The sequence below is a fragment of the Canis lupus genome, chromosome 21 (genome assembly GCF_048164855.1).
Source record: "Canis lupus baileyi chromosome 21, mCanLup2.hap1, whole genome shotgun sequence".
Lineage (NCBI taxonomy): Eukaryota > Metazoa > Chordata > Mammalia > Carnivora > Canidae > Canis > Canis lupus.
The window spans coordinates 43,912,593-43,938,607 of NC_132858.1; the positions used below are offsets into that span (position 1 = coordinate 43,912,593).

A 26,015-nucleotide genomic window follows, 5' to 3' on the forward strand; every position below is an offset into this window, starting at 1 on the left:
GGAGAGGGGAAGGGAGGGGAGGGAAGGGGAAGGGAGGAGAGGAGAGGAGAGGAGAGGGGAGGCGAGGTGCAGTAAATGAAGCCACTGACTCTGGGTTTCGGTTCAGGTCCTGGTCTCAGGGTCATGGGATGGAGCCAAGCACCAGGCTCTGGGCTCAGCATGGAGTCTGCTTAAGACTCTCTCTACCCCTCCCTCTACCCCTCCCGTTCATGCTCTCTTTTTCTCTCTCAAGTAAATAAATAAATCTTAAAAAAAAAAAGGAAGGTAATATCTGTATATGCATCTTATCAGCAAAACTGAATTGTCTACCGCCAGACAGATGTTGCAGCCAGTTTCACTACGGATCTTCCTCGACTTAAGGTGGGGCTGATAAACCCAACACAAGCTGAAAATTTCATAAATAGAAAATACATTTAATACATCTAGCCTACCCAACGTCTAGCCTGCCTTTGCGGTGCTGACAACACTTACACTGGCTGACGTTGGGCAAAGTCATCTGCCACGCGGCCTGTTGTACCATGAAGTGCTGAATGTGTCATGTGACTTACTGGGCACTGACTGGGGCTGCCCCCAGCTGTCCCGCCCAGCATCGGGAGAGAGGATCTTCCCCTTACAGGCTAACCTGGGGAAAGATCCAGTACAGAACCCAAAGTTTCAGGGAATCCCTGGGGGGCTCAGGGGTTTAGCGCCTGCCTTCGGCCCAGGGCGTGATCCTGGGGTGCCGGGATCGAGTCCCACATCGGGCTCCCTGCATGGAGCCTGCTTCTCCCTCTGCCTGTGTCTCTGTCTCTGTCTCTCTCTCTGCCTCTCATGAGTAAATAAATAAAATCTTAAAAAAAAAAAAAACCAAAAAGAATCCAAAGTTTCTGCTGAATGAACACCTATTGCTCTGGCACGTGGAGAAGTTGGGACATCCTCAGTGGAGCCAGCCAGCGGCCAAGGTGAGTCAGGTCATCTGTGGTCAGCCACTCCCCCGGGGACCTCCGGGACACGCAGGTGTCTGCGGCACCTTCTGAAACCACCTGCCCCCTCCCGGCTCAATCCCAGTAGTGTCCATATTCACCGCTGTTGGCCCCTGGCATGGGGCTACCAGGGTGGATCCAGATCATCTGGCCCAACTGGTGGTGACAATGAAAGCTCTTAGAGCTGGATGCTTTGCAAGCCCCCCAGGTCCCTAAATCGGGCGCTTTGGGGATGCTGCTAACCCGAGCGCGGAAAGGGGGGCTGGCAGCCCAACGGGGGCCTCTACCCCACGCGGAGAAGAGACGGGCCAAGGCCGGGGACTCACGGATGCACGCGTAAGGGTCGGACATGGCCTTGAGCGGGTCCCTGTAGAAGAGGGGCCTGCAGCGGTCACAGTGCTGGCCCTCGGTGTTGTGGCGACAGGCTTCACACACCCCTCCGCTGCGGCCGCCGCTGCTCAGGTAGGCCGTCATGTCGAAGTGACAGCGGTCAGAGTGGCTGTTGCAGCGACAGGCTGAGGAAGGAGGGGGCGGTGAGAGATGGGCCAGGCCCTGGGGGACACCGCGTGGCCCTCCCAGCACCAGTCACCGCAGCCCTCATCGCTTGTTAGAGCTCCCCCAAGTACACACAGATGAGCACAGGTGCTTTCAAAGGATCTTTCTGGTGCTCTGATTCTGCCCATACACTGTTATATGTGTTCCTTGAGTTTAGTATTTGCTTTTTTTAAAAATACATATCAAATGAAAAAAATATATATCAAATGAAAAAGGTAAATCATGGGGATCCCTGGGTGGCTCAGTGGTTTAGTACCTGCCTTCAGCCCAGGGTGTGATCCTGGGGTCCCAGGATCGAGTCCCGCATCGGGCTCCCTGCATGGAGCCTGTGTCTGTCTCTCTCTCTGTCTCTCATGAATAAATAAAATCTTAAAAAAAAAAAAAAAGTAAATCATTTGGAGGCTCCAGAAGGCCTGGAGTGTGATTTTGTTGTTTTCCACTAAAGAAGACTTTCTCTGGCTTAGGCTTTGTAAACTTGACTTCTTATATCATCGGTTCTGCAGGGCCCAGGACTTTCAGACAAGCTGTCAGCTGGCGCCAGCCTGCTTCTCCGTCTCTACGGGCAGGAGAGCGAGAAGAGTGGCTGCAGGTCACTCGCAGCCCAGCTGGGCTCAGCCAGAGCAACAGGGCAAGGGACCTGGCCTGTCCTGGTGGTGAAGTCTGTTGGCGCTGCGCCTTGTTGGGTTTTCCGTGTAAACAGCAAGATCTCAGGCTCTGTTGGGCTAGGTCTTGCCAGCTGTGACTCTCATGGATGGGATGTTTTCATGAGAGCTCTTCCGGGCACCTCTCACTCCCTCACAGCCTACTTCCCCACCTCCCCACCACCCCAGCCTGGGAGAAGAAGCTGAGTAAGCAGTTTGTAGGGAAGTCCATCAAAATTCAGAGGCAGCGGACACATTACAAGAAAACCTTCTCCCCTATTGGCCTAAAAATTTGACCAAAAACACAGAGAGCCTGTTAGACGTGGTTCTAGTCTGTCCTATGTGTTTAAGACCACCATTTGCTTCGACGTGGAGGGACCTGGAGGGTATTATGCTGAGTGAAGTAAGTCAATCAGAGAAGGACAAACATCATATGGTCTCATTCATTTGGGGAATGTGAAAATTAGTGAAAGGGAATAAAGGGAAAGGAGAGAAAATGAGTGGAAATATCAGTGAGGGTGACAAAACATGAGAGACATCTAACTCTGGGAAATGAACGAGGGGGGAGTGGAAGGGGAGGTGGGCGGGGGGTTGGGGTGACTGGGTGATGGGCACTGGGGGGGGCACTTGGCGGGATGAGCACTGGGTGTTATGCTGTATGTTGGCAAATTGAGCTCCAATAAAAAAATTTTAAAAAAAGAAACAACAAATACCCACCTTAAAAAAATAAAAATAAAAATGAAAGAAAAATAAATAAATAAAATGCATCTAATGGGGACGCCTGAGTGGCTCAGTGGTTGAGCATCTGCTTTTGGCTCAGGGCGTGATCCGGGAGTCCTGGGATTGAGTCCTGCATCAGGCTCCCTGCAGGGAGTCTGCTTCTCCCTCTGCCTAAGTCTCTGCCTCTGTTTCTCTCATTAATAAAATTTTTAAAAGTCTTAAGAAAAAAAAAGACCCAGTTCATGGGATGTATGATTACTCAGGAACACAGTAGGGATATCTGTACCAGACCTGGGGTTTGCCCGATGCTGGAGCGGCACGTCCCCACGGATGCCACCATTACGTGGCTCTGCCCCTCCTCTAGAAAGGGACCACATGACATGCATAGTGTCTCATTTTGTAAATTAACATTCATTTTTGGTGCAAAGGTTTGGGAAGTCGGTATTCTTCTATGGGAGGTCACCGGAGACGTGAAGCTATCCCAGAGCTGGAGCTCGGAGCCCGGGTCATCACCCCTGCTGCCTGCAGCCCCACTGAAATGAGCTACACGATCTTCAAGAGAAGGAAGTGCAGAGCGCCCTGGGTGCAGGCCGAGAACCTTCTCCGCATACCTCTGCAGGTGCTGTCCTGGGGACCTGCTCCCGGCCTCCACGGGGCGTCCTGGAAGAAGTCCTTGCAGCGCTCGCAGTTCGGGCCGTCTGTATTGTGCTGGCAGACGCACCGACCGTGCACCTGCGTGTGTGAGAGGAGGACGTTGGGGTTCTTTAAGTGAAAAATGAAATAGCAGGCCGGGCACCTCTCCAGGTCTCAGTTTTCCTTGGTAGTGACAACACCAACCTTGACTATCTTTTATTATTTGCTTACCCAGCTTTTAACTTGTGAAAAAAAAGCAGGATGTTCGGGAAACACTTGCAGTACATTTCTTGGCCTTTCTGAATTCTAGTTTCAGGGCAACAGATTGCAGCCCATGGCACAGGGACAAACAGGATGGGGAGAGAGAGAAAGAGAGAGAGAGAGAGAGAGAGAGAGTAGGGGGTGGTTGAGGAGCAAAGGGGAAAAGAGGGAATTAGAAAACAAAGAAACTGGAGAAAAATGTGTGATTCTCTGGGTTTTTCTGAAAAACACCCTGTATGTCCAAATTCAAAGAGAGAAGCTCTATTTCTAGGGAAATATGAGGCAGCTGACAGGGAAGGTGCAAGAACTTCGGCCTCCAGCCTTGTCTGATCGTGGCTAATACTTTAAAATTATTTCGTAAAAAATAATAAAATAAAATAAAATAAAATAAAATAAAATAAAATAAAATAAAATAAATTTCGTAGATGCACTCTCGGGACTCTGTGAGAAAACACAATCCTTCTACTACATCACTCTTTGAAGACTCGTCCCAAGCTGGGAAGAGGTCAGGATTAGGACTCATTGTGCCCAGGGCAAGAATGAAGAGGCCGTTTTTACAGTGGTGGGTGACACTCAGGCCTCCTGGCACAGAGTACGGGCTCTGTACCTTCAAGAAATGTTTGTGGGATGACAGGTCCTTGACACCAAAGTTCCATTCCCTATAAAAAAAAAAAACCAAGTACACAAAGAAGGGAGCTCCCCAGAAATCATGAACTATACACGCCGCTCATGACCTCCTCTGTAGCAGGATCCACAGGAGACCCCAAGGCCCCCGCCCCCAGCTGCTGGAATGACACCTGCCCCAATGCAAAGCTGTCGCTTGGGCCGTGGATGCCCACGTAGGGGTCCGACAGCCCAGGGCAGCAGGTGTGCCAGGCCGCTGCTCCTGGGGTCGCGGGGCAGCTCACCATGCCGGGAGGGCTGAAGACGTCTCCGCGGGCCTCCTGCACCGGGTCGCACTCGCTGGCGTGGCCGTTGCAAAAGCAGCTGCCCCGCACCACCATCGCATGCACAGCATAGTAGTAATTTTCAAGGGCATCCTCTTCCCTCCTTCCAAGCAAAGTATCCCCCAGGGTGTGGAGTTTCGTAAAGTTTATCCGCAGGTTTGTTAACGTCACAAGCTCTAGAGAAAGCGACACAGTCAAGCAAGGCACACTTAGGTGGCATCATCAGCTCAAGGCATCTCTCCCCGCCCGACGTCCCCAGTGCACTGTGGACACGCAGGGACGAGGAGGGCTCCCAACACGAAAGTTTTAGGAAGGCGTCGGTGCCAAAACACAGAGCGCAATTCATACCCTGGATGTCGGGGCTGTAAGGGTTTTCGATGTCAAAGCTGGGATCCAGAACCTTTAAAACGACCTGTAAAACAGACGTAGGTGAAGGTATAAGCATCGCACGCCAACAGCAGGGTTAAAGATGCGCGCACAGAAGCGTGTTGGCCGAGCCACTGCCTCCCCCCGCGTGGGATACAGATTATTATTTGAGCTCTCACGTGACTCTGAGTGCCAGGGATGAAAATGAGTGAAAGATCTTAAATAGTCATTCTGGCTCTTCATGGCCAAGTGGTTCGTAAAGACAGAAGTCCTGACAGCTCCTGCCCGGGGTTGGGGTCGAGGGATGGGATCACAGTTCAGCAGGTTGTCATCAATCTGGGTCTGGCAGCAAATTCTAGAGCTGCCTTCGGCCACCAATTCTTTCATTCTACCCAATAAAATAATACCTCCCAGGCCCACTCATCCTCTGACCCTCTGCCAGTCACCAGCTTTGCTCAGGGGAAGCTCCTGGCAGATTCCGTCTGGGTGGTGGTTTAGCACTAGGGGTGCTGCTAGCCTGTCCCAAGGGTTAGCAACAGATGCTCCCTCCTCTGGGTGCTCGTGCCCTGGTGCCCAGCCTGGGTCTCGGTCTCCACTCACTCTTAGCCGAGCACCCTTGTGCAGAATCATTCTTCTTTGCTTTCTTAAGTAGGCTCCACACCCAGCGTGGAGCCCACCATGGGACTTGAACTCACGACCCTGAGATCAGGACCTGAGCTGAGATCAAGAGTCCAATGCTCAACCGACTGAGCCAGCCAGGTGCCCCCCGTAGAGTTATTTCCTATGAGGCATTTACTATCTTCCTGAGTTTGAAATGAATACAGGGCTCATTTCAATTTAGACACGTTCATTTTAAAACAACAACAACAACTCAAGTTATAGTTCAGTAAATGCTACCTAAATTTTCATTTAAATGAACCACATTAGCAAAAAAGGTATAATTTCTATCAGGGAAATCCAAGAATGGAAATGCTACCTCGCCACCAGTTGAGGGTTCGATATCCGAGTATTTGGAGTCACAAACAAGGTCTCCCACTCCCTGGGCCTGGCCCGATGTGATATTGGGAAAGGAAGCAGCACAGTCTTTTGCAAAATATTTGAGCACTTTCCAGGTGTGTCCATAGTCTGCGGAGCGTTCAACTAACATTGCAGCAGGCCGAAAAGTCTAGGAAAACATGAGGTAAACTTGTAATGCTTCACAAAGGCAGGTTTCATTATCCGCTTCAGACTGAATATTTATATTTCCCAATCTCCATTTTCCAAACTTTATCTTTTAAAACCTATCGTACAATGAGCACAAAGAGACTGGAAATCTCTTTCCAATCAGGGGGCAAACTTTGATGAGTGTCTACTTCGCCTAGAATTTGGTTCTGTTTAAAAGATGTGTGTGGGCTCTGTGAATTATTCATCGAAGGAGGAGAGGATATCAGTTTTTTAAAAGCCACTGTAATTGATATTTTACAGCAATTTGTATGTGGTTTTCTTTGACCAGAACACTTTTCTCTGGCAAATTCCTCCAAAATCTGCCAAGAAGCGTATTCTGATTCCTTAGAGCAGAGTTCACCCCATTACGGAACCTGCCAGCATTCGGCTCACATGTCAGTTCCTGCACTTATCATTTTACACTATGATTTAAAATCTCTTTGTATGTTTGTATCCTTGACCAGACTGTGCGCTCTTTGAGGGCAAACACTTGTGGGGCTTTTCCCCACACCTTTTAAAAATTTTATTGTCATTTTTTTATAACCATAACTCAGCTTCCAGCCTGATGACAAATTAGAATTTTGATGAATGATTTGGGAATGAGTACAGCAAAGGGTTTCTCTGGCTTCTAACTATGCTTAGTAAGGATCCTTTCATTTTTCTACCTTTTCCAATCACAACCTTTCTGTAATTCCCTAAATAATTTCCACTTTCTGCCTTTTTCTCCTGGAAAGTATTTTTCTAGTTCTTGCAGCCCCTATCATCCCACTGCTAGGTGGTTTCCTTTCTGCTCTATCTTGTAACTCTCCTTCCCTTTCCTTTCCCTTTCCTTTCCCTTTCCTTTTTTCCTTTCCTTCTTTCTTCTTTCTTTCTTTCTTTCTTTCTTTCTTTCTTTCTTTCTTTCTTTTTCTTTCATCTTTTTTCTTTCCTTTTTCTTTTTTTGTTAACCACCTAAGTGATTCATTAATGAGCATTGGGGTTTTTGTTTTTGCTTAATTTTGTTGGTTTTGTTTTCCAAAACCCTGACCCTGTTTGGTCAGGGACCAAAACCCAAATGACACAGCATGAGTAGAGATTTACAAAGCCTCCTGTGCTCTGCCAGGAGCAAGGAAGTGAAATCCCAGGCGAGCCCACAGATCTGTACCTTAAAGGTCAGAATAAGGTGGCTGAACTGAAATAATGCCTCTAGGTCCAATCTGATGCTGACATGATCAACACCTACGGAAAAATCCAGAAAGAAGAAAATCAGTGATTTTAAGAGGCCCCTATTGACTACGTTAATCCCTCCCTGTGGCTTGTCTATAATAAGCCCCCTTGAAATCACACGGCTGGGGATCAACACTCTTTCCTAGTCTTTCCCAGTTGTTCCCCATGACACTGCATGCCCAGGAGAAAGGCTGTTTGGGAGCAAGCTAGGTTTCTCCGGACCAACTGTGCCCACATCCAGGTTACGGTGGCCGTGCGCATGGCCACTGTGTGGCAGTATTACCACCAAGGGAACTCTGGGCCACTCCCCATAGGTGGAAGGCAGGGGCTCGTATTTTCTGGACTCACCTCTTGACTGCATGGAAATGTGATGCTAGCAACCCAGAGCCTGGTAAAAATTGACACACCCTTTTCGTCTAGCAGCTGCTTAACAGTCACTTAGACTAGTTTTATTGCCACTTAGCATAAACCACAGCCTGGACTATTCATTCCCCTTGGAGTCCTCACTCCAAGGGGAATGAATCTGCAGCTCCTCTGTGACCATGGAGGAGAAAGAAGTATCCTGGCCAGGGCTTTGCACGGAGATGGTCAGCTGCCATTCACCCAGCCGGGATGGGGGCGGGGGGTCGGCCCAGTCTGGACATGATAGAAGCCCTGATCGCTGTAAGGTGGCACAGTCCAGTAGGAATGGGAGTCACTTAAGATTTTCTAGAGGCCACATGTAAAAAAGTATAAATAAGCAGGAAAAACTAATTTTAACGTATTTAATCCAATATATCAAAACTCATTTTAATGTATTTAATCCAATATATCAATCCAAAATATATAACATATAGTCAACATTTTAAAAACAATAAAAATGCTTTATTTTACTATTGATAATGCTTCATTCCCCACCCCCACCCCCAAACTAAGTCTTAGAAATCTGGAATGGTTTTATGCTGCTGGCACATCTCAATTTGGATCAGCTACGTGGTGAGTGCCCAGGAGCGCGTGTGGCGAGGCGCTCCAGTACCAGAGAGTACAGCTCTGAGAGCAGTACCTGGGCTGCAATGAATGGGAGGCAGTTTTTTAATTGGAGAGTAAATTCCTTGGGAAGGTTTGGTCTGAGTGAGCAGCCCCATTCCTGGCTCCGGGTCAAGGGCTCCTCACCCTTTCTAGAATGGACATTTCCTTTCCCCCCTCTCAAAAGTTCTTGGCTGAGAACCCTTATTCTAGGCAATCAGCTTTGACAGAGGGGCATTCTTTCTGTGAGGAGATGGGGAACCTATGCAGGACAGGTGGTTTAAAACAGGTGTTAAGCAAACATGGCATCCGGGAAGGCAGGTGGCTGTTGAAAGGCCACCCGACACGTACTAAGGAAAGCCCAACTAGATATTATTAACTAGAATCCAAAGTGAGCTGGCCTTCTAGTAGACACCAATCACGTGCTTGTCCAATGGATGGCAGAGAAAAACAGCCTCATATAATGCTTGCCCTCTACATTATGCTCCTACGTTATAATTCCCACACTCCCCTAACAGTCTAAGATCCCCTGTGGGAAATATATTTATGGGATTGTAGCCCCAGTACAACATATAGAGATGTGGTGAATGGAATCATTTCATGGGCTGAGGGTTCCAGATTGGTGTTGAAGAAGAGCCATCATGAGTGAGCCAGCCTCCATTCATTGAAGCACAGAATACCCAAGGCTGGGGTGGGATGTGAGGAACCCCTGTGGGGTCCTGATCGGGGCACCTCAGAAATAGAGATACTCAGGGCCAGCATGAGCTTCAATACCATAATTGTTCATGAACAGAGAAGGGCATAAATCCAAGAAGGGAAGAACTTCAGCCAGTACCCAACTACCCTTTCAATTCGATTTTTATATGAAAATATTTGGCTTGAAGCAAGAAATGAAGTGTTCTTTTTCTCTCTCCCTGCCTGTGCTGCAGAAGGAAAAAAAGTACATGGTAATAACTCTCAGATTTCTCCCGGGGGGCTGTTGGTTCCATTTACACCAGTGTGTTTTATATTAGGCTTCAGTTACCAGCACCTTGTAAGTATCCCATTTTTTCTTTCTTTCTTTTTTTTTTTTTAACAAAGAACAAAAGGATGCACAGATATTGTCTTCCTGCACATGGAAAGAGTGGAGCCCTCTGAGTTATGTGCTTAAAATACACTTTGAGTTCTCTGGAGGAAAGTCACCTTTCCTGGAATAAAAATAAAGTCTGTTCTTTACATTTTCCATGGATGCTGTTGCACTCCAACGGGACGCCTTGCTGTGAATTCGTTGAGATCATATCATACAGAGAGAAAGACATCTTATTAAAAGTGCAAAGAAATGAAAACCTGGGAAGGAACTTAATCATACCATTTTCTGATTGCCACCATTTCTTTTCTCTCTCTGGTTCAAAACTTGTAATTACATTCTCGATGGTGTGGCTGCGGGATTGGGTGTACGGGTCATATGGAAATCTCGAGTCACAGACGAAGCATTTTTGCTCCCCCTGGAAAAGACCATCATTTAAATAAAAAATAAAGGGTCATAATTACTTATTGTTGCCCTGAATCTGAAAACAAGCTGTACTTACTATATTTGTCTTTCAATCTGGCTAAAAATAAAAAGCAGAGGAAATAACAAGACATCAATTTTTCCATCAATAGGTACTTAACTACAATGACAAACGCAATAGAAATGTGACCCAGAAATTTTATAAATTGATACATTCGGGATAAAAAATGCAAATTTATGTGGAGCTCATTTTTTTCTTCTACAAGAGGCAGATGATCTGGAGATTATGTTAAACTGTAGAGAAATCATCAGGATGTGGTCTTTGAGTAGGAATTACTTTCTTTAGTCAGAAGTTGAGTATTTGGCAAAAAATTAACAAAATTGGCCACCAAATTAACAAAACACTTGGCCACCAGGTTATCTGCAACCATCCTTTTTCTCTCAGACATAGTTTCTGGCAGAAGAACTTCCAGGATCAAAACCCCTATGTCAACATATGTGGTTTTCATAGAAGATTCTCATCCAACTCATAACACAGAGGCCTGCCCCCCTTTTCTTGCAGACTAGAAGGTCTTATTAGTGAATTGGAGCTACCTTACTTGGTAGTAAGACCTGCAAAGGTTGCAACTGCCAAGACTGGCCTTTGGGTTTCCCTAATTTAATGTGCCTACTTGTAGCTGTACTTACTTAACACTCCTAAGGAAATCCCCCAGGACTTCCAAAGGACTGCCAATGGCCCACACAGCTGGTCCTGGCTCATACTTGCAGGACTCTGGAGGAGCCTTTTTGCAAAGCTTCCAGGAAGCAGGCAGAGGGTGTTTATGATAACCCTACATCAGAAGTTGCCTACAACAGCAGATGCGCTGGTGGGTATTCAGCAAACTCTGACTTTATGCCTTGACCATGGCTTACAAGGGCTACACAATCTGACCAGGGCCACCTCTTTGCCTTTCCCTCTATGGAGTCTCCCCTTGATTCACTTGACTGGAGCTACACTCACTTCTTGTTCTTCCTTGAGTTCACCAGGAACTCTGCTGCCTTACAGTCTGGACACGAGCTCTTCTCTGCTTCCCTCTCCTTTATTTCCCTTCTTTCAGGTCTCTGTCTAACTGCTATCATCTCAGAGAGGTCTCTACCTAAAATACTCTCACCTCCCCACCCTCATGCCTCTGCCACTCTCTATCCTTTACTCTGCTTTGTAATATTTTTCTAAGCCCTTATCACTACTTGAGACTATAGTATACTGTTGTTGTATTATTGTCTGTCTCCATCATTAGAGTTTTAGCCTAATTAGGGTGAGAACTTTGTTTTATATAAGGTTGTATCCTCCTTGCCTAGAACAGTGTCCGGCACTTAGTAGATACTCAAAAAAAATCAGTTGAACGAATGCGTGGTGATTTTAATGGCTATTTCAGCTAACATCTGTCAAAGTAAACCAGCCTTTCAAGAGGTCCATATAATCATCTTAGAATCACTGGCCACCATAAGTCTTATACTTGAAAAAAAAAATGCTTGGAAAGTAAGGAGCAATGGAAGTGAGATCTATTCTGCATATGGAGAGGCTTGCCCCAGACCTGTCCTAAAAGAGCAGCAGAAGCCCTATGCTTCCATCAAAAGATATCAAGACTTCAAAAAATTTCCAGTAATACTATGGAAATTATTGGGGAAAGTATTTAACTTTGGGGTTTATTATGTAAACATTTTAGAAGCACAGTCTTTGATGGACCTGGCTACAAAGGATGCTTAGTTGTGGTGATTGGATATGGGAGTCCCAACTTGGGTAACACTATGGGTCGATGTTGACTTGAAACTTCTGAGAAGAATGTTTGGCTTGGTAGCAATTTGTTAGATGATAGATAGGGGAAAAATTATCTTCCATGGCACACAAACGTTTAAGTAGGTTAGTACTGGTAGCCCAGATCTTTTGAGAATTTTTTTTCCAGCTCTAAGGTTTAAAAATTTATGGGATTCTCAAGACAAAACAAACCTTGAAGTTTGATTTACTTCTATCTTTGGAGGTGTGACTTTGAAAGATAGGAGTATCAACTCCTAATTATTGTCAGGCTATGTCATGAGTTGGCTATGGCAACAGCAAGCAAATGCCAGTGGTTGAAGAACAAAATGGGTACTGCCAACATTGGAGAGTTTCTACTATTAGTGATGAGAACTATTTCTTTTTCCAGAGAACCTAGAATTAGTAAAGTCACTTGAGGGACCATCCATCCCACCTGGCCTAGAATTCAACAAAACTTCTACAGTGTCATTTCCTTGCACATGTAGAGAATTTGCCTTCTGACACAAGTACTTCCCAAACTTAGAACAGTGCTAAGTGCTCAGGTATTGTCTCTACTTATTTATAATCATCCTCTTTTACTAGAAACCAATTAGAATACAAAGCATTTCCCAGAGACCTCCAGGAGTTGCTTTCAATGAACAATACATGGAAAAGCCTGGGCCAGTAATATTGGGCTTATGTCCAACTTACTTCCTGTACATCCTCTTTCAGAAGGGGTTGACGTGATTGCCCTGGGCTTCTGGGCAGGTATGATACTTACATGACCTTGGATGCTTATTCTTCTCCCAGAGTACCAAGAAGGAAGAAACTATTAAGTAGCTTGTCCTTACATAAAATTGATTTTTAAGGGGAAAAAAGGCACTAAAATATGTTCATGTTGAGATCTTATGGCCTTAATGCAAGACAATTTCCAAGTGGCATTGGGATCCAACGTTCTACAACCTCTGCCCCCTCTCTACCCCAGACAGGACAAGGAGAACTCACATTCGACATAATGGCCTTGAGACCCTGAGGGATCATCAGTTCTCACTGGTGGGTCAATTAAATCTACTCTCTGGGAATCACTAATGCAATTAAGTAGAACAGTACGTTGTGTAGTAATTCCCTTCAAAGACTGAACCGAGGAGACTTTTCTGTCTAATTCTAAAAGTAAAAAGAAATAGATGAAGCAGATCTTCCCTATTTTCTGATCCATCAAGTTTCCTGGACTTGGAATTATATCACCTGTGCCTCTGATGTTCAGGAGAGTGATGTGTCCTCCTTTTGTGTTGCCTGGCTGGCCCCTGATGTACTCGGAAAAATCTAAGTAATTGACTCAATAATGTCCCAACAAATAACCCAAGACCTAACCCACCTCAAGGTAGCCGAGGATGCAGTATTTCTGGGCTCTGTCCAGCCCGCAGGTAGAAGAAGCTGTGAGCTGTGCGCCACGACCCACCAGGAGATCGCCAGTGGTAGGATGACAGGCGCCCCTTTTGCATTCATCCTGGGCCTTCACGTAACTGAGCAACCCTTGAACACAACAGACACAGCTGCATAGAAGGCAGTCTAAGTGTAGCAGCAGAAGGCTTAAAGAAGCAACTGGTTAAGTCGCAAGGTTAATAATCCATTTATTTTTTAATTTTGAAAAGATTTTATTTATTTATTCATGAGACACACACACACACACAGAGGCAGAGACACAGGCAGAAGGAGAAGCAGGCTCATCTCAGGGAGCCTGACTTGGGACTTGATCCTAGGGTCCTGGGATCATGCACTAAGCCAAAGAGAGATGCTCAACCTCTGAACCACCCAGGCATCCCAGTCCATTTATTTTTAAAGCCAGTTCTCTTGGTCATTAAGACCCTAGTTGCGGATGCTGTTGGTGTCCTCCACCTAATGGAAATCTCTTAGCCTGCCAGGTTATACCATCTGCCTTCATGTCCCTATCTGGGCCAGCCTGTAGCTGGTGACTAATGGATACACAGTTCAAAAGGCTGGCACCAGTGCCTCGGGCTGGGAGCAACTCTGTGGTGCAATTTTTGCTCAGAACCTTTCACAGGAGGAGGTGGAAGCCCCACTCCAGCTGGGACCACATCCTGTCTCCTCTCTCCGCATTCTCTTATTTCTCAGAGCCCTCTCTCAATAAATCACTGACATATGAATCCCTGTCTCAAGCTCTGCATCTAGGAAACTTCACCCAAGACAGCCCATATGTACTAGAAATTCTCTGCGTATCATTTTTAGGGCAAACAATAGAAACTAATGCATAGACACAGGGAAGGAAAAATCTTAATCCACCTTTTATTCCTATTGTTCCAACTGGTACAAAATCATCTGGAGAATTTAAGAAATCCTTGGGAACTAACTTTCTCCTAAAACATGTAAATTCAATTGGTCGCCTTTATAACCTGAATTGTTGGGTTCAGACTCACCATGGAACAAATCGTGCTGCTTTGGGGTATAGTGAGAGCTGGAGTCCCAGACCGACACAAATATGCCCAAACTGATTTTTGAGGCACAAAGGCAGTTCACTGGAGGAAGGGTATTCTTTTTCAACATATAGTGCTGGAGGAATTGGAGAGCCATAGGCGAAAAAAATAAAAAAAAGAACTACAACCAAAACCTTACACCTTCTACAAATATGAACACAAAATGGGTCATGGACAGAGTAATATATAAAACTGTAAGGCTATACAACTCCCATAACACATGGGAAAATGTCTTTGAGGCTTAGGACTAGATGAAGAATTTTTAGGACAACAAGAACATGATCCACCGAAGGAAAAATGAGTAAATTGGACCTCACCAAAATTAAAACTTTGCTAATTACATGGAGTGAAAAAAGCCAATTAAAAGGTTATATACACTGCATGGCTCCATTTCTTGAATAACAAAATTATAGAGATGGAGAAGAGATTTGTGGTTGTCAGGGATTAGGGAGGTAGCGTGGAAGGTTTGGATATCAAAGGGTAGTAGTAGGGCTCCTTTAGGGTCATGGAGCTGCTTCGTATCTATGGTGATGAATACAATTGCATAGAATTAAAAACACCCACATGAGCGCATGTACAACTGGTACAATCTGAATAAGGTCAAGGGCTATAACAATGTCCATTCCCTGGTTGTGATACTGCACTATCTTCAGGTGAGACATTACCATTGGGGGAAACTGGGTGAAAGGTGGATGGGATCTCTCTGTAGTCTTTCTTATAGCTGCAATAATCTCACGAGAACCTGCAATAATCTCAAAATAAGAAGTGAAAAAAACCCAAGGAATCCTCTGTCCCTTCAAAATCACCCCATCAGCCTCTGGATGGTGAATCAAGTAAACCCGACACCCTAAGATAATATGCACCTCTATGGCCTGCTCCAGCTGCTCTTAGATACTTTTCCCTTGAAACATGAAGATTTATGCCAAGCCCTGATTCCAGCAGACAGGGAGTGAGAGGGATGGGCATAAAATGGAAAATTATTCCTATACTGTGAAATAGGCTTGGTTTCTCTCCAGTTTTCTCAATTGTGAAACTATAAGAATTTTTTTTATGGTCTTGTTTTGCATTTAATGGATTTATTTCCTTCAACTTGTCCTCCCCAAAACAGAAGCTATTGAAAAGTAGGTTTTTTTTTTCTCTTATGTCTGCATTCCCCACATGACCTATTCTATTCATCTGGTTATTTTGTGGTTATTTTCAGGAATTAATACCTAGATCATAGTTTTATAGCTAAAGAATATGGTACATAATGTCTCCTTCCAGACAGGATACCAAATATCAGGTTTGACAAGGAATTTTCTGGCTTCATTCTCATTGCAGAGATTACTATTACTCCAAAACAAAGGCACAACATGCTTTCTCCTTCTTGAAGACAGAGTTAGCACCATCACATATTTTCACTTTATTATATAATAAATGATCCTAGGTTGGTTAACATGGATTTTTCCTTTTATTCACCCAGAAATCCAAACCTGGATCTCCTTTTATTTGCTAGACCTCTAGGATACATAACCAATCAGAAATTTGGACTCCCATAAACAGAGACTTTTAAAGACAAGGTCAGGTATAAAAATCTCTGCTAATGCTATGTGTGGATTAGCTAAGACTTCCCTTCCAGGGATTTATTCTAGACAAGTTCCATCCTGAAATTTTTTTATTGGAATTGCTGCTTTAGAGATTTAACATGTTTTTATAACCTGACTTGGCCTAACTTGTTTGATCAGATGTGTACTTTTCAGAAATAAAAGTATCTTAGGACTTAGGGAGACTGAACTATTATGCATGTAATATTCCAAATGCAAATATGAATTTCCGGCCTCAAATACTTGGCAAAAAGTGGCTAGCAACATAAGCAGTTAAAGCTTCATGCCTGAACACAGATAACCTTAGCAATACTCTTCCTGGGTGGAAGTTTTCAACTGTCAGATGATCACATTAGCAACAGGTTGGAATGGATTCAGAGAATCCCGATGCTTATGTCTTGAGAGAGTCAATGCATTCCTCAAAAACAACATGTAACTTGGAGATAGGATCTGATTAAACATAAACTTAGATCTGGTCATTTAAAGAAAATGCACAGCAAATGTTCTATAAAGTGAAGGATCATTTTGTAGAAATAACCTTTATTAGGTAATCTCTCATTTTGTATATTGTTCTCATTTTTTAAAACACGTGAGACATTTTCATATACCTTAGAGTTCCAGAGGCTGTAAATACACACACATACATTATTTATTATGGGCAAGAAAACTTAAAAAGAATGCATGTTCGACAAGGTTTATACTTTATATCCAGTTCCTAAAACCTGGGGCCAATGCAAGTCCCCAATCTTTCTTAGTTAGGATATAAGACAAAGTGCTTAGGCACCAGTTTTTAGATAAATGCCTGTGGTTGAACTACAAACCAGAAAATGCCAAAGCCAATGATGTGGGATTAACCTGGTTGGTAGTTTGATGATAGGAAATCCTAGAGACTTTGGTTAGATCAGGGTAAGCTTACATTTAGAAACCCAGAATCTACTGCAGTGAGGTCTTTTTGTTTTCTTTTCTTAGATTTTTTAAAAAAAAGATTTAATTTATTTATTCATGAGAGACATATACACACGCACACACAGAGAGAGAGACAGGCAGAGGGAGAAGCAGGCTCTTGCAGGGAGCCTGATGTGAGACTCAATCTCAGGATCCCAGGATCATGACCCGAGCCAAAGGCAGATGCTCAACCACTGAGCCACCCAGGCATTCCTAAGGTTTTTAAAAGTAATCTCTACACCCAACGTGGGGCTCAAACTCAAAACCCCAAGATCAAGAGCTGTGTGCTCCACCCGCTGAGCCAGCCAGGTGCCCTGAGGTTTTTTTCCACTCCAGCTAATTTGGTTTTGAAGATCTTTCATCCTGAGACAAAGGTCTCCTGATTGAGGAGGGGTCTCTGAGCAACTGTGTTGTGGTTTTGAATCTTTGCAAGGTGTGGGGAAGTTATCCTCTATGGAGGTTCAGTGATCCTCAATGGTTGCTTCTGATATTGAACACAAGTTCAGTCCCAAAGAGAGCATCCGAGGCAGATGTAGATTGAAACAGCACTTCTCTGACCATCTGAGGCCAGATCTAAGTTACATTGTCCGGGAGGAGGCAGTGTAAGGATCTCTGCTCCCACCGGCCTGCAGCTCACCTCTCCAAGGCAGACAATTTTCAACAGAGGACAAATGAGCATTTGCTATTTTGAGCTGTTCTCCTTCTCTCCACACCCACAGCAAATCTAACTGGGAGATTGCCTCAGGGTCTGGGAATCACAAAATTTAAAAATGAGCTTCTTCAAGTTTGCTACCATGAGGAAATTCAGCATGAATCTTTGAAGAGAAGATCCTAAGCAGTGTAGTTAGTACTGAGTAACCAGAAGCAGGGCTATTATAGAAAAGTTAGGATCAAAGAGGGTAATTGCTGGGAACATCCTCTCTATGACGAATGTAAATTATTCTCAGCCTATTAAAGATGGCAGAGGCGTGGAGGATTTGGCTGTTTAGCAGAGAGCTGCTGCTGCTTACTCACAACAGGGAATTTTGCCTGTAAATTCTTCACAAGACTTCATTACTGGGACCAGTGCTCCATTCACAACACGCCTCTCTTTAAAAATGAAAATGCATTCTATTTGTAAATTAAGAATCTGAAAGTATTTTTTTCTTTAGTATCTTACTTTACTTACTGCTGATAGTAATATTCCATTAAAGATGATTGAAATAGCTATGTGTGGATAGTAAAGATGTTGGAGTAGAAGTTTCTAGTTGCTTGACACAATCATGCAACAGAAGAACCATGAAAATACACAGTAGAATGGGGAAAAAAAAGAGATGGATATGTTTAAAAAAACATATTCACTAAATATTTTAGATATTCAATATCTAAAATTTTATTTTCAATAAAAGTAGAAAATGGATTTTGACAACGAATACTCACCAAGGTGCCAAAAGAGGGCCAGTTGAAATTGCATTCTTTCGTCAGGAAATGATTAAATTCAATTTTGCTAGGTTAAAAAAAAAAAAAAGGGAGGTTAAGTTTCAGTCACTGATAGAATCAATAATTGCCACCAATTTTCAATGATTCGAAAATCTGATTATTCTTTAGGGACACAAAACATCTACAGTGCCCAATTTCTCAAAAAATAAGAGCGTATAAAATTTTTCACCAGTATTTGTTTTCTATTTTTTCGAAATTAGAGAATGCAATCGTTTGTAGGCACTAATACAAACCAAATATACTTTCCTTTGCTTATTTTTGTTTTAACCTTTTTTTGTCCTCTTATTAATCTAGGAAAAAAGTTCAGTTACAGCAATCAATATGCACTCATTATTGAAAACATAGAGAAGTTCAGACAGGCGGAGTGAAGGAATTGTTAGCGGTAGGGCTACCTCCCAGAGGAAGGGGGTTGGTATCTTGCCACACGCTCTCCCATCCTGCTTCCCTTGCACATAAGTGTTTTCCAAAAACGATGATACTGTATGTTTCAAGCAATACCTCCCAGGCATCCCTTTGTACCAGCAAATATAATTCTATGTCGGTCATTTTCAACCCAGTGAGGAAGGGACATTAGGATCACCTGTGTCTCCATTCGTAGGTTCTGCTGAGTCCCTCTAGATAGAGCTCCCCCCCCCCTCACTGTGTGGGGAAGCCTATACGGGTGGGAGTGTACACATGCCTGCAGGGGGTGGAGGAGAGAAGGTAAAATACCCTCCTGCATCAGGTTTTTGAATTACCGGATAGTATTGCTCTGAAGGCAGGAGCCAGAATTTATTTAATGAATCCCCTACTGGCTGATACGGACTGTGTGTCTAATATGTTCCTGTTATAGACATTTTTGCTAAATATTTCTTCATATTGCTTTAATTTCCCCCCAGGATATACTAAATGGAGTAGAAATAACAGATCAAAGAGCATGTGTGTGTTTGGGTGTTTACGTGTATGTAAACGTGTGTGTGTGTGTGTGTGTGTGTGTGTGAAGCTGTCAGTGTTACTGTCAACCTGGGATGCCCGGGTGGCTCAGTGGTTGAGTATCTGCCTTTGGCTCAGGTCATGATCCTGGAGACCCAGGATCGAGTCCCGCATCGGGCCGCAGGGAGCCTACTGCTCCCTCTGCCTGTGTCTCTGCCTCTCTCTGTGTGTCTCTCAGGAATAAATAAATAAAATCTTTAAAAACAAAATGTTACTGTCAACCTGCATGCGGACATCTCGCCCCAGTGCACACGCTCACTCACAGCCTATGGGAACACCTGCTCACCTGTGCCCTTCCCAACACGGAGTGTATAACGAATTTTTAAAGCTTTATCAATTTAAAGAGCAACAAATTATACCTTGTTGTTATTATTTTAATGTTTCTATTTGGATAGCAGTGAGCGTAAAAATGCTTTTCCATGTATTTAAGGTGACAATTATTTCTGCCTTTCAACCTTCAAGGCCTTTCCTAGCCAACTCTCTGCTTTCCCCCAGCCCCACGTTGAGTCGGTCTAAGCCAACGTGCCTGGCTCTGCGCTGGCACCTGCTTCTGCCCTAGACCCTCTTCTCCTCTCTCTCTCTCTTTTTTTTTATGCTGAGAGGTTTTCTTTTTTCTTTTTTCTTTCCCCCCTTTAAAGATTTTATTTATTTATGCATGAGAGACACACAGAGAGAAGCAGAGACAGAGGGAGAAGCAGGCTCCATGCAGGGAGCCCGATGTGGGACTCGATCCCACGTCTCCAGGATCGGGCCTTGGGCCCAAGGTGGCGCTAAACCACTGAGCCACCCAGGCTGCCCCAGACCCTCTTCTCATGCCATTTGCTCCCCCCTTGGATGCCACCCACCTAAACTCAAACACCAGCATCCTTAGGAAGTCTTTTGTTTAAATGCCTGATTTTAGGTGAATTTCCTTCTGTGATCTACGTTCTTCCCCCAGCCTGGGCTTCATTTGAGGGCATCTGTACGGGTCACCTGAGCACTTTTTCTAGGTGGTGCTTTCTTATTGCCTTTTCCTCAGTCGGGGCATGAGGCTTGGGTCACTCACTCAGCTACACTTCTGTCTTTTGTCTTTTTAAAAATGTTATTTATTCATGAGAGACACACAGAGAGAGACAGAGACACAGGCAGAGGGAGAAGCAGGCTCCTTGCGGGGAGCCCGAAGCGGGACTCAATCCCAGGACCCCGGGATCACGACCTGAGCGAAAGGCAGAGGCTCAACTGCTGAGCCGCCCAGGTGCTCCTCCGAGCAGTTTTCATCCCAGCAATGTAATGAACCGTGTGATACTAAGGAAGCCTTGTCCCCCCAAGTGCTCTGCAAAAGGCATTGGGTTCACATGATCGTTTGCTCCTGTGGTCAGCACAGCAGTCCTCCTTCTTTCTGTCTAACCCCGGGTCCTTAGAATTGTGTCATCTGCAGCCCTCCCACCTTCCCAAAGGAGGGAGACGTTAGCCCCTGGTGGGTGACTGGAAGCAGTCTTCCAGCTTGGAATCTGCCTGTGAATGGATGGATGTCCCCCTGGAGAGGAACAGGGATGCTGGTGATATTGGCTGCATAGTCCTGCTGGCCTTCAGCAGCCCAGAGACTACTCCTTTCAAGGCCTGAATTGCAGGCCATGCGTGTACACCGTGATCTCGCCGAATTCAGCTTCTCTGGTTATAGAGCATAATATTTTCAGACTTTGCTCATATTGCCCATTCTTATTAAAAAGGATAACCACGTTATTCGTCGTCCTGCTTTTGACAAAACGAAGCATGCAGGTGGGAGTTCTGCATCCAGGACAAGATCAGGATCGGGGAGTTTCATCAAAAGTATAGCTGAGAGGCACCTGGGTGGCTCAGCGGTTGAGCTTCTACCTTTAGCTCAGGTTGTGATCCCAGGGTCTTAAATAAATCTTAAAAAAAAAAATTGTTAGGGGGAGTGCCTGGGTGGCTCAAAGGCTGAGCGCCTGCCTTCGGCCCAGGGGGAATCAAGCCCCACGTCAGGCTCCCTGCATGGAGCCTGCTTCTCCCTCTGCCTGTGTCTCATGAATAAATAAATAAAATCCTTAAAAAAAAAAAACTGCTGGGAATCTTCTCAGTCTGAGAAGTATCTTCAAGTGACAGCCAATATAGTACGAGGAAGTGAGCCCCCCACCCCGCATGCATCAGCCAGGTGCCAGCCTGACCTGCCCCGAAGAAGAGAGGAGGAGCACCAGAGGGGACCCCAAGCGAGGCTGGAATAGATTCCATTCTCTTATGATAATTGCTCAACAACTATCACCAGTTTCCCAGTGAGGACACGAATGACGCATCGCCAAGCTCATCGCTAATCCCCCTGCTGGCTGAGCACCTCCACGGCCCTGGCTGCACCTCAGAAACCCCTGGGCAGATTATTTTTCTCGTGGCTTCTTTTTTAAAATACTTATTTATTTTATGACATAACACACATAACATAAAATTTGCCATCTTGACCATTTTGAAGTGCACAGTGACACACGTTCACATGTGTTTAGGATGCTCCCCAGAGGATTCTAATATGTAGCAGGGTGGGGATGGGGGGAGAACTGCCCATGGCCGGTGAACACCTAAAACTCATTAACTTGCCAACACACCTACTCTCCTCTGAGATTCCATTCTAGTCCATCAATGGTTCCCAGGACGCCTGGGTGGCTCAGCCGTTGAGCATCTGCCTTCAGCTCAGGCTGTGATCCTGGTCTCGGGATCGAGTTCCGCATCGGGCTCCCTGCAAGGAGCCTACTTCTCACTCTGCCTGTGTCTCTGTGTGTCTCTCATGAATAAATAAATAAAATCTTTTAAAAAAAATCAATGGTTCCCATACTTTGCTGCACATTAGAATCACCTGGTGAGCTTTACACATCCTGCTGCCAGTGAACATTTTATACCAATCAAATCAGAATATTGGTGGGGCGGGGGGGGGGGTGGCGGGGTGCGGCAGGAGGAGGTGCCAGCTGTAGGTTTTGTTTTTTTGTTTTTTTTTTTTTTAAGATTGTAGGTGATTCCAATATACAGCAGTTTGGGAGCCACTGGCATTACCATGGCCCAACTGGCTTAGGCCAGAACCTAGGGGGTCATCCTTGATTCCTGGCACACTTCCAAATCTGAATTTGATCTCATCTCCTTAAACAATAGTTCTCAAAATGTGGCCCGTGGACTTAACACAGACCAGATCATCCTAGTTTGCCTGGGAGTTTTCTGGTTTCAGCACCAGAGGCTCCCAGGTCCTTGGAATGCCCTTTCATCTGAGCAAATCCAAATGTTGGCTACCGTACTAGATTGGCAGCATCAGTGTCACCTGGGAACTGGCCCAGCACAGGACCCATTGATTCAGAAAGTCTAGGGTTGGGGCCCAGCACTCTGTGCATTTACAAAGCTCTCCAGATGTGTCTGATGTGAGCCCAAGTTGGAGAAGCACTGCCCTCAGTAACTCCCCAGGTCCACACTCTGAAGATCAGAGCTGCTGTTGCTCTTAGGGACGGCAGTAACACCCCACAAGAACCTACCCTGTGGCACGTGCATTCCTAGCTGTCTGGGTGGCCCCCCATGTAAGGCACTGCAGGTCCAGGCAGTGGTACTGGAGGGACAGAGAGGGAGGGTGAGGGCACCCGTCACTGAGCTCTGCCTCAGCTGATGGTCTCTGGCTGAATGTGCACGCTCTTCTTAGAGCTTGCTCGGTCAAGGCCTTCTTTTTCTGGTTCTCAATATCTAAAATGATTTTCCCAGTACAATAGAAGCTTTTTACATTGTTAATGAGCTTCCAGGGAGGAAACAGGAAAAAATAGGGTTAGTTTTCTTTCTTTCTTTTTTTAGTTTTCTTACTTTCTTTCATATATGAAGTCTCTCCTATGAAAGGTCTCATCTCAGGGCACTGGGGTGGCTCAGCAGTTGAGCATCTGCCTTCAGCTCAGGGTGTGATCCTGGGGTCCTGGGATCTTCTCCCTCTGCCTGTGTCTCTGCCTCTCTCTTTGTGTCTCTCATGAATAAATAAATAAACAATAAATAAATAAATCTTTAAAAAATATAAAAACATTTGCCAACTTAAAGTCATTGCAGGTTGCGTTTGTGTTAAAATATGTCAGCATCCAACCTTGATGTCAATTGCATGCATAAAATTCTAGCTTGATTTTTCTTACTGCCTCTTCCATGAACTTCACCTCATCTGTCCTGACTTGAAGATCTTTTATTTTATTTTTTAAAGATTGTTAAGATGTTCCCTGTTCATTACTTCTATCCCCACTCACTCAATTTTACTTCCTGAAATAGAACCTCCTTCCTTCTCAGTGTAGGTGGGTTATGGCTGATTATACTGGAAAGGCTGAGGCCCACATCAGCTTCCCTGCTTCTCACATGTGCCGAGGGTCCTCACAGGGTTGGTTTGCCTGGTGGAGAGCACAAGGTCTGCGGACATTTGTGGCTGTCACACAGGGCAGGGGGATCTACTGACATCTAGTGGGCAGAGGCCAGGTATTTGGCTAGAGAGTCTCCCAGGATGCACAGGGCACTCCGTCCTCCCCCAGGAAGAATTATAGGGCCCCAAATATCAAGAGTGCCCCTAGTCAAGGCCCTGTCACCCTACCCTTTATATCCACAAGTTCCTCAGCTCTGATCCTGTTCCCTGTTTTCTGTTTCTCATTTGAGATGATCTAAGTCCCAAGCTAGATGAATGTTAAAGTATTCAGTCTGGCAACTTTTACAAATCCTGTTTTCTGAAATCACCCCAGCACCAGAAAATGCACGGCCACACATACTACCCATTTTCAGGGGTGGTGGTCATCACCCCCATACCTTCCTTCATCAGGCTTTCCATTTCACCGGTGTTGCTTTTCTGGTTGGTGTACCAGACCTGACCTTTGTGAAGCTTCACAACGGCCACATACAATTTTTTCTTGCTAAATTCATTGGTGAGTTTAAATGATATTCATAAAAGTAACTGGGATGAATAAACATACTATCACCCCTGATCTGGACAAAAAGCATGTAAATAGAGTCACCTGGGTGGCTCAGTTGGTTAAGTGTCTGCCTTTGGCTCAGGTCATGATCTCAGGGTCCTGAGTATCAAGGCCCGCATGAGGCTCTCTGCTCAGTGGGGAGTCTGCTTCTCCCTCTCAATCTGCCTCTGTGCACATATTCTCTCTCTCTCTCAAATAAAATCTAAAAAAAAAAATAACTCATGGAAAAAAAGAAAATCATTTGTAAAAAAAAAAAAGAGCATGTAAATATATTTACAAAGGCGCTGGATGTATTTTGGTGACTGTTTAGCAAATGCCACTGGAGGACACTGGTCCTAACTTCAGTCAGTGTCACAATAAACAGTAAAATATGTGAAACTGCAATAACTCATTTCCCAGCATTGCTAATCGATTTTAATTTACTGACCACCAACATTACCACATCTGCCCTCACAAGATTGTCAAAGAGTTTCTTCTTTTGGTCAAAATGATGCGAAGGCAACAGATGGAGACGTGTGGGGGACTTAATGCCAAGCTGGCCAGCAGTGTCCAAACACTGTCCTAGGTAGACCCACGGGGGCAAACAGTGCGTGGGAAACAGCCTCTCTACAGCTTTCCTTCCGCGAATTGCTCAGTAGTCTCCAACACAGAGGATAATTATAATCCACATATTTACATTAGCCCTTACTTCTTTTTCTGGCACACTTCAAATGGGTGACATTAGACATTTTAAAATGACAGTTCTCATAGAAATCTTATGTTTGACTTTCCCTTATCTGTGTAACACGTGTTTTTTTCCACTCCCCTTACACCAGGAATCATTAGAGATTCCAACAGTGTTGCTTTCAATTGCATCGCAGTGAGGAATGCAGAACATGAAGCTATAAAGCTCACTTCCCTTAAATTAGAGTAGACACCTTGCTCTCCTTAAAACTCACTGCTTATATAGACCTAAGACACGAACAATATATTTTGAAGACAGGTCTACAGAATTGGAACATTTCCCCAACTGTCACAAGTTGTATCACCGTGGTAAAGTAAGTATTCACATAATACACAATTTAGATTGTGCAGTGGAACATGACATCGTTTGAAACTTCCTTTAAGGAACAGAAAACTCGAGTCACCGGCTGCACCCCACTGAACACTAAGCACCCCTTTTTCCCATCGGATATTGTACTGTGTGTACATGTTACCTGATAATCAGTCTGTGAAAGTAATGAGTATACTCCATGCTCTGGTATCTTATACTCTATGCTGGCTCCCCTCATACACAACAAATTCTGAGTTTGCTGATAGTTTCTCTTGATCCAAAAAATGCCAACTTGTCGGGGAGACAGAAGATGGGACTTACCGGGATTTGCCAGGCTGTGTCGAGAGGTGCAGGCAGCAAACAGGGTGTGTAAAGGCACACCTAGAGTGAGAGTCAATTTAAGTAGAAAACCTCTCCCCGAGGCACCTGCGGAGAAGGAGAAAAAAAAAAAAAAAGATGAGAGGTATTCCAGAACCTGCCATAAAAGGCGATTCGTGAAATTACTTGCCTTAGGTTTAGACTTAGACATGCATTGTGCGCGTGCGCACACACACATGCACACACACACACGCACACACACCTTGTATACAGAGGGAAAGAGCTCTATTTTACAGCAACTGTTCTTCATCTATGTGCCAGACTTCTGAAAGCAATGGCTGGGAGGGGTTGAGATCAGGGTTACAGCAACAAACTGCAAGATTCCTACCAAATCTGTGACTAAGTGCCAGCTGCCCCTTAGCCGCTCCAACAGTGTGAAATTAAGAAGGCTGGACTCAAAGAATCAGAGGCTCACACTGGGCTCC

General features: G+C 44.9%; 1 protein-coding gene across 1 annotated transcript in view; it reads right to left on the reverse strand.

Annotated features, from left to right (window-relative positions):
• The window catches only part of LAMB4 (laminin subunit beta 4), a 99,111-nt gene extending 73,511 nt beyond the window's left edge, over positions 1-25,600 (reverse strand). Inside the window, exons 1-10 of the mRNA XM_072791580.1 lie at positions 25,534-25,600; positions 18,202-18,268; positions 13,138-13,295; positions 9,848-9,983; positions 7,433-7,506; positions 6,062-6,250; positions 5,068-5,131; positions 4,681-4,895; positions 3,490-3,610; positions 1,289-1,477 (exon numbers count right to left, since the gene is read on the reverse strand). Coding sequence (XP_072647681.1) covers positions 1,289-1,477; positions 3,490-3,610; positions 4,681-4,895; positions 5,068-5,131; positions 6,062-6,250; positions 7,433-7,506; positions 9,848-9,983; positions 13,138-13,295; positions 18,202-18,235 — 1,180 coding nt within the window. The 5' untranslated portion in view covers positions 18,236-18,268; positions 25,534-25,600. The remainder of the gene's footprint in view (positions 1-1,288; positions 1,478-3,489; positions 3,611-4,680; positions 4,896-5,067; positions 5,132-6,061; positions 6,251-7,432; positions 7,507-9,847; positions 9,984-13,137; positions 13,296-18,201; positions 18,269-25,533) is intronic.
• Positions 25,601-26,015: the final 415 nt, after the last annotated feature.